The sequence below is a fragment of the Larus michahellis genome, chromosome 1, assembly GCF_964199755.1.
Source record: "Larus michahellis chromosome 1, bLarMic1.1, whole genome shotgun sequence".
Lineage (NCBI taxonomy): Eukaryota > Metazoa > Chordata > Aves > Charadriiformes > Laridae > Larus > Larus michahellis.
In genome coordinates this window covers 139,031,702-139,049,772 of record NC_133896.1, presented here as the reverse complement: position 1 = coordinate 139,049,772, position 18,071 = coordinate 139,031,702, and the positions used below count along the sequence as shown (strand labels likewise).

Sequence of the window (18,071 nt, the reverse complement as noted above, 5' to 3'; positions counted from 1 at the left end):
TGTGCAGAGAGAGATTACACACATATCTCTCAGCCGACGTGCAGGGTCTTAGATCCTGTGTTGCTGGCCACTGTGTCAATACAATATAAGCACTCGTAACACCCTTGGTTTAAGCTCTCATTTCCTCAGCCCCTGCATCCGTCTGCACCAAGAGGAACAGATCAAACAGCACAACTTTCAGAATATCTTGATTAGCCAGAGCAGATGGCCAAAACACAATAGATGCACTTCTATAACCAGGAACATTAGAGCTCCCATTTATATCAGTGGGGCCAGTGTGCAAATCCGAGGTTAGAGTCAGTGCTAATGTGCTGGAGACTGTCAATATTTAAGCAATCAAAAGGGAGAAAAGTTGGATTACCTATTGTTTACATTTCAGTAAAACCTAAAAACCCCAATCAGTTGTCATGGTCTCACAGTACGAGGTGCTGTACACACCGTTAATAAGGAGATCGACTGGCCGCGGAGAATTTGCCGGCCGTGTGTCAGACTGAACACGGTGGGCTGGGACATCAGCATCGCTGCAGGGAGACGAGCTCACGGGGGTCCCATTGGCTCACGTCTTACTGCTTGGTGTTCAGATGTGGACAACAGCCTGGCTGAGGAGAGTAAAAGGGAGCCGAGCTGAGAAAGGAGAAGCAGGCACAGCCTGCCCTGTGTATGCAGTGAAGAATCCAGTAGCTGCTTTGCTCACAGAGGCAGCCCTTGCAATAACCTGTTTTCCCCTTATTTTGAAAAGAGACTCCAGCGCTAGCCCTGCTGACATCCCTCGCCTTGTTTCTCACACCCACGTGCCCACTTCACTCTATACCATGTAAGACACCGTGGGCTATGACGTCCTGTCTGAGCTCCTGCCCGTAGTGGATTCTTTGATTGTCCCCCACGCTGCCTACTGCATACAACCTCAGGTGGAGCAGGGGATTTCAGCATCCAGAAGACCAATCTGTGCCCTGAGGATGGTGCCTGGGCGCTTCGTAGCGCTGAGGCACCAAAAAGGCAGCACGCCAATTGCTGGGCTGTTGAGAAAGGCAGAAAGCTGGAGTTCCTTGCAGGAAACTACCCTCCTGACACCAGGCTAATGATCAGTTTAACCAGAGTGCAGAAGACTGTGGAGCATCAAAGGGAGAAGTGTTGTCAGAGCTTGTCCTTGCCTGCCTTCCGGCTAAGGCCAGTCTCTGCAGCTCTGTAGAAAGGCAGGACAGAAAACAGTACCATGGTACCCTGAGAGGAAAATCCATTTCTTCACACCTGCAGACAGCCCTGAATCATGAGATTTAGTCATGGACGGTCAAATGACCTGGGAGAGTCAGAGATGCAGATGCTGGGCTAGCACTGACTGCACTAGCCATCCTGTTCAGCAGCATTTCATGCCCGCACCCATGCACAGAGGTTGCTGAATATTTCACGGGATTTGGATTAAAACAGATCTTTTCAGTGACACTAGGCAACTTTCTGAGCATTCAGACTAAAGGTACATGTATAACCCTGTCCCCGTCATGTTTCTGTGGCGTCCTGTTATCCTCACTGCTTAGAACTCATGTCATGTTTCAAATCAAAATTCACCTAACCTCTAACCACTGCATAATAATACAACTAATAGCATAACTGAAAGGCTGAGAGAGCTGGGGTTGTTCAGCATGGATAAGAGAAGGCTCTGGGGAGACCTTATTGTGGCCTTTCACTACTTAAAAGGGCTTATCAGAAAGACAGAGAAAGACTATTTACCACGGCCTGTAGTGACAGGACAAGGGGCATTGGTTTTAAATTGAAAGAGGGTAGGCTTAGATCAGACATAAGGAAGACATTTTTTATGATGAGGGCAGTGAGACACTAACAGGTTGCTCAGGGAAGTTACGGATGCCCCATCACTGGAAGTGTTCCAGGCTGGACGGGGCTTTCAGCAAGCTGGTCTAGTGACAGATGTCTCTGCCCACAGCAGGGGGCTTGGACTAGATGGTCTTTAAAGATCCCCTCCAACCCAAACCATTCCGTGACTCTATGATAAGAGCAGTCAAGCATAGCACTAGATTGTTCAGCCCCAGCATGGAGCTGAAAGTTTCACGTAGAGGTGATGGTCTCTTATGACATCTGTGTTTACTGAAGCACAGAAAGGACTTAAGCATCATATAACTGACTTAGTTTTATACTAGCTAGATAAGGTACTGGTTACACTACAACCATGACACAGTGAGAATTGCATGGGATATCTCATTTTGTCAGGTGCAGAAGAGACGTTCGAGTGTCTTCTCTTGGTCTCCTCTTTCCTTGAAAGATCCCCAGATTTTTGGTATAATCTGCTCACTTGGGTGCTAGAGATATTATTTTACACCTGGCTGAGTTAAAATGCCTTCTGTTAGACTATAGCCATTTATCCCAATGACTCTACAATATTTTTACAGTCTGGTCAGCCACTGTCATCTGCAAACTTTCCCAGCAAAGGTTTTATAGCCTGCTCAAGGCAGCTGATATATGCAATAAATAACACTGCAGCTAGAGCACGTTCCCAGGACCCTGGCTAGAAATGGTTCCACACACTGCTACCTTTTTACCAGCATGTTTGAGGAGCTGCTGGGGAGGCCCTGGGGCTCTGGGTCCCCATCTAATACGGCTCCACCTACCAAGCCAGGATTGCTAATTTTAACCCTTGTTCCATGGGAGAGGGGCAGGGATTGCACGGCCGTGGATAGGGGAGGAAGGACCACGCGTGCCCCGGCACGCATATGTGCATATCTACATGCACCATCACCCATGCCAACATGTCCATGCAGGCTGTACCTCCCTTACTCCCCTGTACACCAGCATGGCCCACACCCTTTTTACATCACCTATAATGTTGTGAGAAGATTAAAAAAAACCTAAATGTGCCATGCATTAAAAAAGACAGACTTATATTATCACCTGTTAGTAGGATTAACCTCTCCATTATTCTTACTGCAGCTGGCCTTGGGCAACCCAAATCCTTGGAGTTTTCTCGGTCACACCTTCCAGCTTTCTGAACTTCACAACTTTGGAGCCAGTTCTCCACTTCCTGGGAGTTTCTCAACTTTTTCAAGACTTGTAAAAAAATTGACACCAGTTGTTCCCCAGCTGGTTCCTTTAATATTCCTAGGTGTAAATTATTCAGGCCTGCTGTGAAAGTGGTTTGTGTTGGCAGATGTTGGCTCGCATCTTCTTCAGTACAGCTGACACGTTTTCTGCTGCATCTATAGCACTGCACACATGGTATGGATACCTCCCCTGCATTTGGTCTTAAAGACAAATATCTAGCCATTGCTTTTCACCTTGTCTCTTTGTTCATACCTTCCCCATTTATGTCTATGCGTGAATTACTGATTTTTTTGTTCCTGATGTATTTAAAAATGCATGTTTGTCTGTTACCCAGTGACCTTTGATATTTTGTTGGCTCCTCCAGCTTCCCTTATCAGTAACTGACATTTTTAAACTCTGATATTTGCTGTCATTTACTTTTGCTTTTTTTCCCATCTGTTGTATATTGATTTTTTTAATTACTTCTTTGAGGTTTTAGCATGAGTCCTCATTTTCTCTCATTCAGGGCAGCATTTTGCCCTGCACAGTTTTTTCAGGGCAAAGTCGGGGAGACAAAGGAGGAGGCCAGGAGTCAGAATAGTAAGCATTGCCCCCTATACACCTATATTCCCAGTCAGTTGATCTGACAACTGCTTTTAACTTTAGGAATCCTGCTTCTCTAAAGTTCCGTATATATATATTTATTCTCTTTCCACAAAATTAAGATAAGCATACCACAGCTGCTATAGTTTAAGAAACTGCTAATTCTTAGGTCAATGATGAACTCTTCTTTCTCTGTCAGAACAAAGTACAATATTGATTTATTGCACATCGCAGGCAGGACTTTTTGGGTTGAGAAATTGCCATTTTTAGAAACTCCAATGAATTTCTATAACTGGCTCTGTGAGATATCCAGCAATTATGCCACGTGTTTAGGTTACCCAGTGGTGCTGGTTTTATGCACCAAAGATGGTGCTTTCAGAAGAAATAAGGCTGATTCTCTAGTGAGATGAGGGCTCCATGTCTGAGGCCTCAGCTTTAGTCGCCCTGGTAAGAGTTCAGTCCGCAGGCACTCCGAGCCCCTGGTCCCATGCCAGTGACAACCCTGGAGACTAGGGCTGTGACAGCAAAGCCTTGGATGGAAAGCATCACCAGGGCTCGGTCCTTCTCGTGCCTGGCGACCCGGGTGCCAGCACCAGCCCTCCCAGCTCCACTCCGGATGCATACCACATTGCAACCCTGGCACCAAGAAGCTGCTCCACCAGCATGTGATCTGGTGCCACGTGGCACGAGGAGGCACATCCCTCTGCTTGTACTGGGCACTGAGTGCATAGAAATGTGTTCAGCGATGAGCTGGTGCTGAGGAGATGGGACATTAACTGTGGGGGGGAAATCACTGGTTTGGAAGTCAAAGGATGTTTTTAAATGAATGGGTCCTACCCATCCTTAAGACAGCAGGTCTCACACCCATTTGCAAGGACTGTGACAAAGTGTCAGGCTGGCCCCATTGAAATCTTTGACTTGGGATCAGGGTTTCATTCAGAGACTTGGCTGAAGATCACCTACAGGGAATAAACACCCTGGGTGCAAAGGGTGTCTTTCTAATAAGGAAAGCACCATCCATGGGATTCCAGCTACTTCCTGCAGTAACCTCTACATCCTTTGTTTTCCACATGTATAGTTAATTTCTGAAATATTTTATGCTCTGGATGGTCATGGTTGGGAATAGCACATTCACTGTCAAATGGTTACTATTTAAACTCTCCTTCCCCAATGTGTAGTGCAGCTCAATGGTTTCTAAAACACTGTCTCAATTTTGACATTAGTCATTCCTGGACTGAAATTCCCGTTTGTCTGGATTCCAGGATGGTGTAGCAGTATGCAGGTATACAGACTGAAATTTGAACACACACTTCAAAAAGTGAGAACTATGCCACTTCCATCAATGCCTCCTTTTTCTTTTCATTTAAATGTTAATTAATAAAAAGAGAGAGAAAGTAGGCAGTACCTGCCAATGTATGTAAGACTAGCCCATCAGAGATGTCTTTGTGCCCAGATGCAATTTGCTAAAGTGAAGATTTTAATAACAGATGTTCACCCAAGAATCATGCATAATAATGATAATCTTAACTAAGTATGCGGAAAGCAGATAGACCCAGAATAGATTGTCGCAGTGTGTTGATGGGTTAGACAGTCTAGCAATTTTGTGGATTTATTGAATTATTTGTCTACAGAGCTATGAATATTCATAACATCCATGGTGGAAACAATAAAGAAAGTTTGGGGCATTGCATTTCTCATAAATTTCTTCAGATATTTTGTAAGACTTTTTCTTTGCTTTCCAAGCAGAGTTTCACACTCATCAAGGCTCCACGTGCTTCATTTATGCGGTTTTTCCATAGCGTCAACTTTTTCTCTTGCTTGAGGCTTTTTTCTGCATGGTAATTGAGCCCGTCCTTCATATTGTGTGGGCAAAACAATAATGTGATACTAGTAGAACATAATTACAAAATTTTAATAAGAAGATTTTTGTTCAGTCTGTTCATGGGCCAGGACAAGATCAATGTGTGTGCATTAAGCTTACAAATGAGAAGAGATGACTGGGGATCAGAGGAACTCTGAATTGTGCATCTTTTCTCCCTCTTTCGGTTACAGGTGGGAACAGAAGAAATATGGGGACGTGCTGACTGAGAGGCAGTTCTTTCATCATTACAATAGGAAGTCGTGGCAATTTCAGGAGCTCATTTTCTAGAGCTGGGAAGAACTCAGCCTTTTCACTTCGCAGCAATTTACATGACTATTTTTGTAAGACATTCCAACTAATCCCTGCTTTTTAATTTAAGTTTTAGATGTTGAGCCCAACACCTCAAAATAGAGCTTTTGAATAGATTCAAAAGTTTGTAAGTGGATTTCTCACTTCAGAGAAAAAACAGAAAGCAGCAATATGGCAAATCTTTCCGCCAGCTTGACACAGTCTAAACAGTGGGGTTGGTAATGAAGCAAGGGCGGCCAAGCCTTCTGAAATTTTGTTTGAACAGGTTTTAGTGCACTTGGTTTTTTAAACCATTATACAAATTCAGGAGTGGAGCCCAGGATCTTTTTATGTAAACAGTGTAAGACATAGTGATGGATGATACTACTTGGAGGAAACTTTACTTGAAACTGAAGTACTCCAGTAAATTCATTTTGGAGACGCACTGTCTCATTTCCCTGCAGGAAGGATGGGAAGATTTTTTTTTCTCTTCTTATATGTCTTGCAAGTTTGAGGTTCAGCTGTAGGAAGATAGGTGTGCTTGGGAGGACTGTGATAAAAAAGGGCAGCACTCTGTGGCAGAGCCTCTTTCAGCCATTTTCTCTTGCTGCACTCCTACTGCTGAAAAAAGTAAGGAAGAAAGAGTTATGAAAGCAACTTAGTGCCTCTTATTAAATCAGATTCAATAGATGGGAGGGATGTAGTGGCCAGCACATAGCTGCTATACGATCCTTGCTGTCATATTCAATCACCAGCACATCCATTCATCTGTGTGACCAGCCGCCTTCACTGCCGTGAGGGAGGGGTGTTTCTTTCTCATTGCCACCGGCAGCAGCTGCAGTTATTACAGAGGACACAAATTATTTTGGTTGAAATTAATATCTACTGACCCACCACTTGTAAAGATGCTGCAGAAGGTGGTATCTTCAAGCTTTAAAAAGCCTGTCTCTTTTTACACAACACGTACCTACCAGATATACAATGAGGGCTGTTGTATGGGCCATCTTTATTAGCTTTAATTGCCGATGTAAGGGAAGGGGGAAAGGCATTAATACAATGCAAACATAAAATATGAAAACAAGCTGAGGCTGCCTACAGCACCAGCTTCCCCACACAACATAAAGTTACTTCCCTAAAAAAACTAAAACCAGACAGTGAGACATGTGGACCTAAATTAATTTAAAATGCAAGGGAAGCATCTGATTTTTTCCCCCATGCTTTAGTTGTTTTAATTTAACTTTTGTAGCTGTTGTAGCAGGCACAAGTAAGTGGATGAAGGTGACAGTAAAAAAGCATGAGAGATGCACTGGAGCTGCTGCCTTAGGGATAAAGTGCTTTCCTCCCCAATGTGAGAGCAAAATTACAACCCTTCATATCTCTACGCTTAGGAACTTATAGGCAATATGGCTTTGAGGGCAATGTCTGTTTATACTTCATCTGGTGCGCATTTTCTTGGCTCAGCTGAGGAGCATAAAGATGGCTAAAATATTTTGCACCAGCAGAGAAACTGCATCTAGGAAACTTTGACATCCATTTGGGGCCTTATTTTGATCTGTGCCTTTGGAGACTATATCTGTAAATGTCCTTTTTGTGCTAAAGCTACTTCTGTGTTTATATTTGAAGTTGCGGCTTTGGGGCTAAGTGTACGGTATTAACCAATGTTTGCATAGTCAAAGTTTTAGAGTACATTAGGTGGTGTTATCATTAGTTACATTATTATTAACACAAGGATAATGACACAGTTTTCCAGTTTCCCTGGCTTATTAACCTCAGTGGGAAAAGTATTTACAACAGAAAAACCTTGTGTGTGTCTCATTTTAGCGCTTTATGGTCATTTCAGTAGTTTCAGCTGTGAGAAACAATTATTCAATGATCACAGTAGAGATCCCAAGAGACGTATAAGATATTTTCCAGGATTCAATGGAGAGGCACGCACTCCATGGGTTCCTACCAATCCCAAATGAATTTTGGGGATTAGTTTAAGAAGCGATCCTGCGCTATATGTTGAATTCTGGCATTCTGGCTTGAAGCAACCCTCTCACCAGGCTCCTCTTGGGGGCCTGGAGACTGACCTGGAGAAGAGGGAAGGCACCGGAGTCGCCATGGGTGGTGGAGGAGAGGGTTGCCCTACAGGGTGAATCCTCATGGTGCCTCATGAACTGTGATTATATTCATTGCACTTAAGATAGCCCTATGTGTAATTTCTTTGTGTGGGCTTCTTTGAATGAGACTGTGAGACACAGAGATCACCGGCATCCATCCTGGCCAGAAGGTCATCAGTAGCTGCTGCGCACGAGGCAGGCTGCTACTTCACAAGCGCAGTGGGAACAAAGAGGTTCAAAGACTGAGCAGTAGTAAAGGTCAGCATCTCTTTCATATTTCCTATCAGATCAGCAACCCAGTCATTTTCATCTGCACCATTTGACAACTGCCGAGAGATTGGAATTGACACAAGTTCTTGACTGTATCATTTTTCATTCAACTGAACCTTCAGAAGGCATATTTTTCTTTTTAAGTTTTGGCCTTTGTTGTAGGGCATGAATCATACCTCCGGTTTTTAATCTTTTTCAAAAATTTCTTTAGAAGCAGGTTGGGAAAGGTGTTCAGCTGAAAAAAAAGAGGCATCAAACAATAATTAGAGAGACTGACTGTGAGAGCAAGCAGAGGTGATAAATCCAGGGCTGCGTCTGGATCTACCCCAGGGAAACTGAGCATGCAATGTGACACATACTCTCAGAGACCGTGTCACTGCATGGGTTGAAAATAATGCTGTTGTAGGACCTTTGCACGAGGGCTCACTCAGCTGGCCACCTCGGTCCATGGCTCCACTGAGGTATATGGGATTATTCATCAACTTCCCCTTCAAAGTGGATTCGATTATTCAGACGCTGGATGTTAAACATCGCAAAAAGTTGTGTGCCTCAGGCTAACTCATTGAAAAAGAAGTTGCAGAGGTCAAAGCTGTGGAAAGCTTGAAATAATATTTGACGCACAAGCTGGAAATACAGATGCTGAAAAACGGGACCAGCTGCTGCTCAAATCCAGTCTACCTTGCTGAAGTTCTTAAGAAATGTCAAATAAATTATAAAAACCAAGGTTGACCCTATCAGGAAAGTGGTGTGGAAAAGCAAAGGAGTGAAGGAGTTTCTGAGCCCCACTCAGAAACCAATCAGGAGGTGCAATTTTTTTCACTTCCTAAGCACTGACCACAGGCACATCTTCCAGTGGCCTCCCAGCCCTTGCCCAGGGGGTCCGATGGCTTGTGCTTGCCCCCGTCCCCATGCCCTTACACAGAGCAGCCCCTGCAGCCGCTGTCCTGAACCCAGGCTGGTGTGGGGGAGTAGAGCTGCCGAGATGCAAGCTGGGGGAGAGACACATTGGCGCATCGGCAAGGTGGCTGGAAACGGAGACTCCCACCAGATCAATGCTGATCAATTAAGCGTTAATACTCAGAGGGTAACATAGATGACTGCAGATTTCTGAATGAGTTAGCCCACCATCAAAGAAGTCATGCAGATAGCAATTTGATTCAATTGTCAGGCTCGTAAGAAAATATCTGTGTTCCCATATCTGAGAACTTACATTTTCAAAACCTATTTTCTCGCTTTGTTTTTTTCTGTCTTATCTTTTTGTTCTTTCAGTCTCATGAATTGGCTCTACACTGAGCCCCTTGCAAGCAAGCCATGTCTCAGATCTTCTTTTATACCTGCTGTAGCAGGCTTTAAGAAATAAAGTAAATGCCTAATAATCAGTGCTAGCACTCCAAGACATTTCTAATTATGTTCTTTCAAAATTATATTGTTTGGAAATGCCATCTATAATTAAAATGTGATAATAACTTAAAATTTATTCATTTTCTGACTCTTCCTACTCTCTTAATGCTAAAAAAATTAAAACAGAATATCTCTTTCTCTGTGTTCTTCAAGTCATTCATGTTACTGGAAATTAATACTGGAAAATATTCTCTTAGCTGGCTATATTATGTAAGAAAATCCCTGAAAAAATTATACTAACATGCCATGTTGATAAGCATACAATAAGCACCTGCTGAAATATCTTGGAATTAACTAAATTTATGAATAACTATGTAATTAATTTCCTTTTGCATTTATCTTCCTTAGGGTTTACTGAAAGTGTTCAGTTAGCTAGTGTTCCTGTCAGTAATCTATAACTGGTGAATCAGACTATAAACTGAGCTATTTCAGCTACATTGTTTTAGTAATCTGCCTAGCTATTCCATTTTATTACTGCAATAGTCGTAACGTTATATTTGTTTAAGTGCTGTGATTTTCTTCACCTGAGAAGATGATCTTGCACTGGAAGATTGTGCTTTGTAGTATGACACCACTTAATCCCCAGCTTCAGAATGAAAGTTAAAGAGGTGCTAAGCAAGCCTGAAAAATACTGTGTCTGGCTGCTGCAGCTGTATAGCTGGAATAAAGGGGAGGTGGAGAGCTTGGAGAATAAGTGGTTAAGCAGAAGGCTGTTGAGCAAGGTGTTTGGAGTCCATTAAAGAAAAAAATTATCTACATGAAACACCTGTGGGATTGCATGAGGAAACATCTGCAAATGGTGAGACGTCCAGACACAGTCTTTATAAATATAAATATAAATATAAATTAATGTAAATGTAAGTATGTATGTACTACATGTATATACATGTATGTGTATAAAATATATGCATATAAATATATGTGTATGTGTATAAAATATGCACATACAGATGTATAGACATATATACATATGTAGAGAGAAAGGATAGGCATGCTGAACAAGGTATTGCTTATAACTAGAAGTTGAATGTGTGCTTGTCCTGCAAATAAGACAATTACGCAGTTAAAACAGTGCAGGACTGAAAGACTCCTCTCTGAAATGCTGAGCTTTACCTTCATGCAGGCTATAGTATGTGGGGAATCAATCGTGTACATGAAGTGTCCCTGGCCTGGGCTGCTGGGCGGATGGACCCTGCTGGCTGCTGCCTGGTCTCGGGCAAGGAGTTATGCTTGCTCCCGCCTTGGTGTCCAATTAGGCTGTCTGGAAGAGCTAGGATCCTTGTAGGAGCTTAGAAATGGACTCTGGAGCAGCCACATGGGGATGTACCCTGCCATGCCAAAAGAGGGCTGGGACAGCCTAGGGCCCAGGGACCCATCAGTCCCCAGGGAGCTGACAGTGACCAAGGGACCACATGGGCTGTGGGCAGTGTGAGGTAGATCTTGGAAAAAACATCCAACAGATTGTAATTGTTATGATAATGACCCTAAATAATGATTTATGAAACCTGTAGATATTGCTTCCTAATGGTCTTTTTTTCTTCTACTGTGTTCCTTAAATGCATATATGAAACACAATTTACTTGGAGTGTATACTCCTTCCAGAGCGGGGCTCCAGCAGATATGAAGCTCTTCTGTTTTCCAGTCCTCTCATTACACACATCAGGTTCAAATAAGTTTGCTTCTTTCATTTTCTTGGATTCTAAAGTACCATTTTCTGAAAGGATGAAATCATGAAAGACAAAATCGCAAATCAAAAAAAGTCTTCCACATATCTAGCATAGCAAGCAATAATATTTTTTTTCTTTAAGAAAGTCAGATAGCAGCTCTGGCTACTTAGCCTGGGTGCATTGAGTTATCGACAACAGTTTATTGCTATTTACACAACCCAACCAAAATTAAAGTGAGCAACATGCTCTGTTTAACTTGAGAAAACTTAAGATTTGGCTTGCAGGAGGCCAGGGTACTCACAGCTCAAAATGAAACGTGTGGCAAAACCTCCATCCAATTTCTTTCAACACTGTTCTGTGAAGAGGTGTAAACTGCTGTATGCTTTTGAAAATAAGCTTATGATTGCATTTCCTATCTTAATGCTATTTGGACACATATATATTAATGTCAGGCAGCACTGTGCTTTGTTGTGTCGATTACAAATTAAATGAACTCAGAATCAATAGAGATGAAACTGAATGGATCCATGACAGGTGGCTCTGGTTTAAAATGAGAAATCTATTGAAAATATCGAAATTTAAAACATCAGAAAAAAAAATCACAGTCTTGAGTAAAGAAGGATTTTGTTTGGGATTTTTTTTCCTCAATGAAAGGGACAAGCAAGAATACAATGCCTGAGTGCTGAGGTCAATAACTTCTTTCTTTCTTTCCTATTTTTTAGGTACAAAGCTATAGTAAGGCCGATGGAGATCCAAGCATCCCATGCACTGATGAAGATTTGTGTGAGAGCTGCTATAATCTGGATTGTATCCATGTTGCTTGCCATCCCTGAAGCAGTGTTTTCAGATCTGCACCCTTTCCATGACAAAGGGACTAATAAAACCTTCATCAGCTGTGCTCCTTACCCACATTCTGATGGGCTGCATCCCAAAATTCACTCAATGGCATCATTTCTGATCTTTTATATCATTCCTCTATCTGTCATTTCAGTATATTATTATTTCATTGCTAAGAATTTGATCCGGAGCGCTTATAACATCCCCGTGGAAGGAAACGTGCATGTGAGGAAACAGGTAGAGACTTGACTTTCTTCAAAAATCCACATTCCCCATGAATCTGGGAGTAAAGTGTGTGCATACAGGGAAATTTACACTGGGACAGACTGTGCTACTTTTAATAGATTAGGTGGGCTAAAAGAATTAAAATGGTTGACACAAGCCATGGCACAGTGCTGAGCAGTTAAAACATCTTCTCCTGTTTCTAAGTTCAGAGACTTTGGCAGGGTGGTTACCATGGCAAACACAGCAGGAGACCCATGCCAAAGCCTGCGAAGGTATTGACTAGGATGCAGGGAAAGAGGCAGAGCTGGGGACGGTGTTTGGAAATTGAAGGTGAGGGGTGATGCAGCAGAAAATCAAAACTTCTCAAAGTTGCTTTGTCAGAGAGAGGACCTTGGACAAAGCCTTGCTCCACGAAGCAGTCCCTCTTCACACAGAGGGAAAAGCTGGCTCTGTAATTCGGTCCTCCGCACTGAAAAGCAAATGGGACACAGCAATGCGGGAGTGGAGATGGAGGGAACCCCTTCTGCAAGGACCCCTCAGGGCCAGGAGCACCGATCGATCAGGGAGATGCACAGCTGCTCCGTGAGAGTGGCGATGCCTCCTGTGCTCACCATGGCTCCAGTTCTCATCTGCTGGTGCTGTGCCATGTTGATAAACCAGTACAGGTTAGAGAGGGGCTGTGGGAATGAAGAGCAGAGGATGATGGTGGTGGGCACAGGGCCCCCAAGAAGGAGGACAGAGCAGGATGGTGTGCGGTCCTCATAGGTGCACTGAAGTTATGTGTCTTGTGGATAGTGTGATCTTTGCAGTGTGAAGCCCCAAGCGAAAAGGAGAGTTGTGGCTTCTTCCCTTAAGCCCTTTGGTCATTATAATTGCCCATCTAAAAATGCCTCTTTTTCTAGGGTCTCTAGAAGGGAACAGTGTTGGACAGAACAACCTGTCCACCTGTTATTGTAAGCCAGAACAGTCAGTCTTCTGGTCCAATAGCTGGTAACCTCAGGTTTCACCTTAAGACAGTTTTTGATTTATACAAGCAGGCTGTTTGCTCTGAATAATTAAGTCTTTTAAGCTTCCCTTCATACCCTGAAAGCAGGGTTACTTCTGTTACTGTCACTCATGAGTGGGTTTTTTTTATAAAACTCCACAAATTGTCCCACCACAGAGCTCACGGTTGGGCTGGCTCGGCTAGGACCTGTGTATTTCAAGTGAGTTCCGTGCTCTAGTTTAAAATGTGTGGCTGAAAATGTGCAAGTCCTGAATCAAGTCAGAGGATTTAGCTAGGATTTTGGCACCCTAACTCCAGGCTTTCTACTGAAGATTCTTTCCTCTTGACTGCTCCTGTTGTAAGCAACTGGAGAGAAAAAGAGTCATCTCCAGGGGGAAATCCAAATCTTGCACGAGCAACTGGGGATTTCAGATCAGTACTTAAATCTGAACGCATCTGAGCCTTAGGTTGTCCAAATAAGAAAGCAAAAGCAGGGTAACTGTTTCTAAACAACGTATTTACCTTGACATATTTACCCTGTTTACCTTACCCCTTCCTGTCAATTGAGGTGTGCTTCAACCTAAGCTAAACTGACACAAGCCGTTCTTCAGCTGAACAAATGTCCATATAATAGCACCCAGCTGACATCTCTACCTTGGGCTGACCTAACACAATCATCTCACGTAGCCTTCAGGTGCTAAGGTGAAACGGTAGCACCGGAAAGCTGTGTTTTCTGCCCGTTAAATGATGTGCAATCCCTGAAATCCTTATCCTTTTCCCCTTCTGAATGTGCGTAAATCTTCCTCCCCTGCAGGCCATTTTTCTGCTGATTCGATGACTGTTTTGATAAGTGACAATAAAGTGAGTAGTAAAAGCAGCCCTTTCCCCCTTTTGTTTTGGGGAGAGGGCTCTAAAGAAAGCAAAAGGCCAGGCTGCAGCCTAGCACCATCAGTCCATCATTCCCGTCCTGCAGTGCATTCAGGAGCTATAGGTCTCCATCTGAGATAACTGGTATCGATTTCTTTATTGCGTTGCTTCCTTTCTTTATAGTGCAGATGTGGCCTCAATAGCCCTATATCAAATTAAGGATACATTTTAAAAGAACATATGGTTTAGCCAAGGAGAGCCCTTTCTCAAAGGATTTAATTTTCAGCCCGCTTTCTGGAGACATTATCATCTGGTACATGTCAATCCTTCAGAAGCTCAATGGCTGATTTTCAGTCGGTGCCATTAAAGGGGCACAAAATAAAGTCAAAATGGGCTTGTCAGGTCTCTCTTGCCTACTCCCTGCTTGCAGCTGCCCTGAGGAAAGATCAGCCTGTGTGAGCTGCCGAGTTTCTGATGTACCCGTGCAGCTCGGAAGGGGAGTGAGGATGGGGAAGTGTCCCAGGAGCCTGGCAAGGCACCGCGGCCACACCAGGGCAGGAACAAGGGCAGTGGGGCTGGGGCTGGGGGCAGTTTCAGGCCATTCAGGTCCTACTCACATACAGGGAGCGAGCTGCAACAAAGTCCCTAGGAGTGCCTGGGAAAAGGCATAGGGCTTACCAGAGAAGAGAACATTATGAAGCCCTGAAATGTCAGTGGCGTTGCACTTTCCGTGCCTGCAAACTTCTGGCTGTGCAACCTCTCCCAGGTAGCAGTGTAGTTCAGCAGGTCTTTCTGGGCAACTCTGTCCTCTCTTTTTGGGTGACTTCCATCACGGCTCTTGTCTTCATTAGGGAGAAAGATGTGGTTTTCAGTGGCATTGTTATCTTAGCGTGCAGCGTTGGTGGACAAAAGACAAGGTACGGTTTACCTCAGCTCCCTTTGGTTGAGCAATACCTTTGGGTTGACTCCAAGCCTGTACACGTAAGTAAAACAAAAGTGTGGCTTGTCTGCATGAAGGTTGTTCTGCGTGCTAGCTGACATTGTAAAAGCACCTTTCCCTGATAAAGCTCAAATTATGCTAAGAGAGGTGGTCATCCTTCTGTTCACCACCTACGTCTGCCTTCTCCTCGTGGCCCAACCTCTTTCAGCTGAAGGGTCCACCTCGTCGCTGCCTCGGTGTTTCTCCAAGTAGAGAACCTCTCTCAGTTTCTCCAGCTACTTTGGCCTCTAAGTGCTGCACCTGGCCTCTGAGGGCCCTGAGCTGTTGGCAGCACTTTTGTGTACATATACCACATGGCCCCAAGGCAGAAAGTCCTGCCTCTGGGCTCTGTGAAATATCCCAGACCCCTGCCCTGTAATTAATAATAATAATAGTCATAATAATCATTTCATATATATAAATTACATAAGAACACATATATTATATGGGGATAACTAATGCAGGTGTCCGCACTTCTGTTGCCTGAGCTGGGATATTACCAAGTGACAAGCCATCGGAGTTTTATCCCTAAACGGGAAAGGAAAGACTACTTCCTTATGTAATAAATTTTCAGAATTCTTTGTTCTTAGGGGAAGGAGATTGAGGAGAGACAAGGAGGGTTCTTGACTCTGTGTTCACCCGTGGTCCAGGTTGCCCTGCTCTGGCCATGCTGCCTACCATGCGCTAGCCCCAAAGCTGCAGCACCGGGAAAAATAGCTAGTGGTGTGAGCTAGGAATAGCTGCTAATCTGCATTTCTCTTTCTCTTCCCAGATTGAATCCCGCAAGCGCCTGGCCAGGACAGTACTGGTCTTTGTGTGCCTCTTCGCCTTCTGCTGGCTTCCCACTCACATCATCTATTTATACCGGTCCTACCACTACTCAGAGGTGGACACCTCAGTGCTGCATTTCATTGCCAGCATCTGCGCTCGGATCCTGGCATTCACTAACTCTTGTGTCAACCCGTTTGCTCTCTACTTGCTCAGCAAGAGCTTTCGGAAACAGTTCAACAACCAGCTGTTCTGCTGCAGAGCTCGCCTCCTCATCCGGTCACAGAGCATGGCCAGGAGCACCACACGAATGACCTCCCTCAAGAGCACCAACCATTCCCTGGCCACCTTCAGCCTTATTAATGGCAACCACGTCTGCCATGAAGGCTATGTCTAAAGGGCACAGTCACTATGTCTAAAGGACCACCACATCACGTATCTAGCGTGGCTGCTTGCTTTTGCTGTGTGGGGATGGTGAGTAGCACACACAGTCTGATGCGCTCAGAGAACTCAGAGGAGCTTGAAGCATCCAGCATTTCATCCTGGGCTGAGGTTGAAGCATCCAACATTTCATCCTGGACTGAGACATCACTGGAGTCGCAGATCATTGAGCACCAGCCCACAGGAGCTCCCTGGGAAGCGCTGCGTTGCTTCAAGACCTGCTGCTTTTAATGAGAGCAAAGTGAGCATCTTAAGATCAAATCTTGTTTGGCTCTGCAGGTTCTTCATCACTTTCTGCTCAATCCCGAACTCAGACAGACTTACAGCAGTGACACAGACCATACCAGGTGCACAAAATTTGTCAGTTGTGTCCAGCAGTTCATGGTATAATATATTTTGACACCAAAATAAATCCATTTAAATAAGGTAAATAATTTTACAAAGGACTACAGTGTAGGTCATTTACAGACTTTTCAAGTATTTATTAATGTTCTGAGTACAGTATTAATTCATGGTATAAAAGATAACAAGAGTTTACTGGGGCATGTCGGTGGCCCCATCTGAAATGCGCAGTATCTTGCACCACATCAATGTGAAAGCAGTAACGTGAATAAATGTGAGTTGGAATATGTTTACAGTTTTAAATGTGTGAGCTTTTGCCATGTTGTGGAGGAGACAGCAGGGCATTTTCCAAGCATTACTGTTTTGCTCTTCCTGTCTTCAAGGTGTGAGATAGCGAATGTTTCATCACCTAAGGAGTACCATAAAATTTTAGTTGGGTTTGGCTAAGGGCAGGCAACAACAGAAAATGAAGCACAGCTATTTTTCATGCAGTAGTGCTTTGTAAGACACCTTAGTTTTTCAGTAAAAGCTACCAGCAATGCAAAGTCTGATCTTCAACCCACAGTTTTTTTCCTTCTGTCTTCGCAGAAACCTGTGGAGACAGAGTGTCAAAACTGGCTAACAGATTGGAGAACCAGGTCTTCCATAATGTTCAATCCAGAGCAGTTCTTGTGTCAGGTATCAGGTATTCTGGAAACAGGAGCACAGTGTTCAGCAGATAACAAACTCTTGAATTGCGTGGGGTATAGGACAGGCAATGAAGCCACTCACCCGATAAAGAATGCTGCTGCAAAATGATGCCATAAACAAATCACTGTAACAGAATATTGAGTTTTTAATGGCCCTCATCCTCTTTGATGATGATCCTTTTCTTTACCACGGTGAAACAAAAATGAAAACTGGTTAAATTTTGTGTTGGGCTTGCTCTATGAATGTAGAAAAAGTCATGTGTGCAGTGTAAAAACACTCTGCCCTGCATCTGCGGCTGCCCAGGGATGCTGGTGGGAGCTGCTGTCTCCAGGGCCTGCAAAAGGGCTGTGATGCCAAAGGCAGAGCTCTGGAAACTCTTAACTGGTTTTGCCTTTGAGAGCGGTGCCCTCTGGGTGAGGTTCAACACGCAGGTACATGAGCTCAGGATGTGGCCACACCACCGTGCTGATGTGCTACTAAGGGCGGTCCTGCCCTGTCCCCCCGCCATCCCTGGGCACCACCACCTGTGTCACCTCCTCCTGCAGGCGTGAGTGCCCCCACTCCCCAATCAGCCTGGAAATTAATGTGATGGGGTTATTTTACAGCTGAGTCAATTCCCTTGCTTAGCTGACTGTGTAGCTATGGCGTTAATTTTAATTTACTGGGCTGTCTGAGGTCCTCATTTACTAAAATTTTCATCAGGGTGGTGCTTTCTCTG

At 44.1% G+C, this 18,071-nt stretch overlaps 1 protein-coding gene across 1 annotated transcript in view; it reads left to right on the top strand.

The window, feature by feature from the left end:
* GRPR (gastrin releasing peptide receptor) overlaps window positions 1-16,962 on the top strand; it is a 23,850-nt gene extending 6,888 nt beyond the window's left edge. The window contains exons 2-3 of the mRNA XM_074605812.1: window positions 11,942-12,293; window positions 15,885-16,962. Coding sequence (XP_074461913.1) covers window positions 11,942-12,293; window positions 15,885-16,277 — 745 coding nt within the window. The 3' untranslated portion in view covers window positions 16,278-16,962. The remainder of the gene's footprint in view (window positions 1-11,941; window positions 12,294-15,884) is intronic.
* The last annotated feature ends 1,109 nt before the right edge of the window (window positions 16,963-18,071 follow it).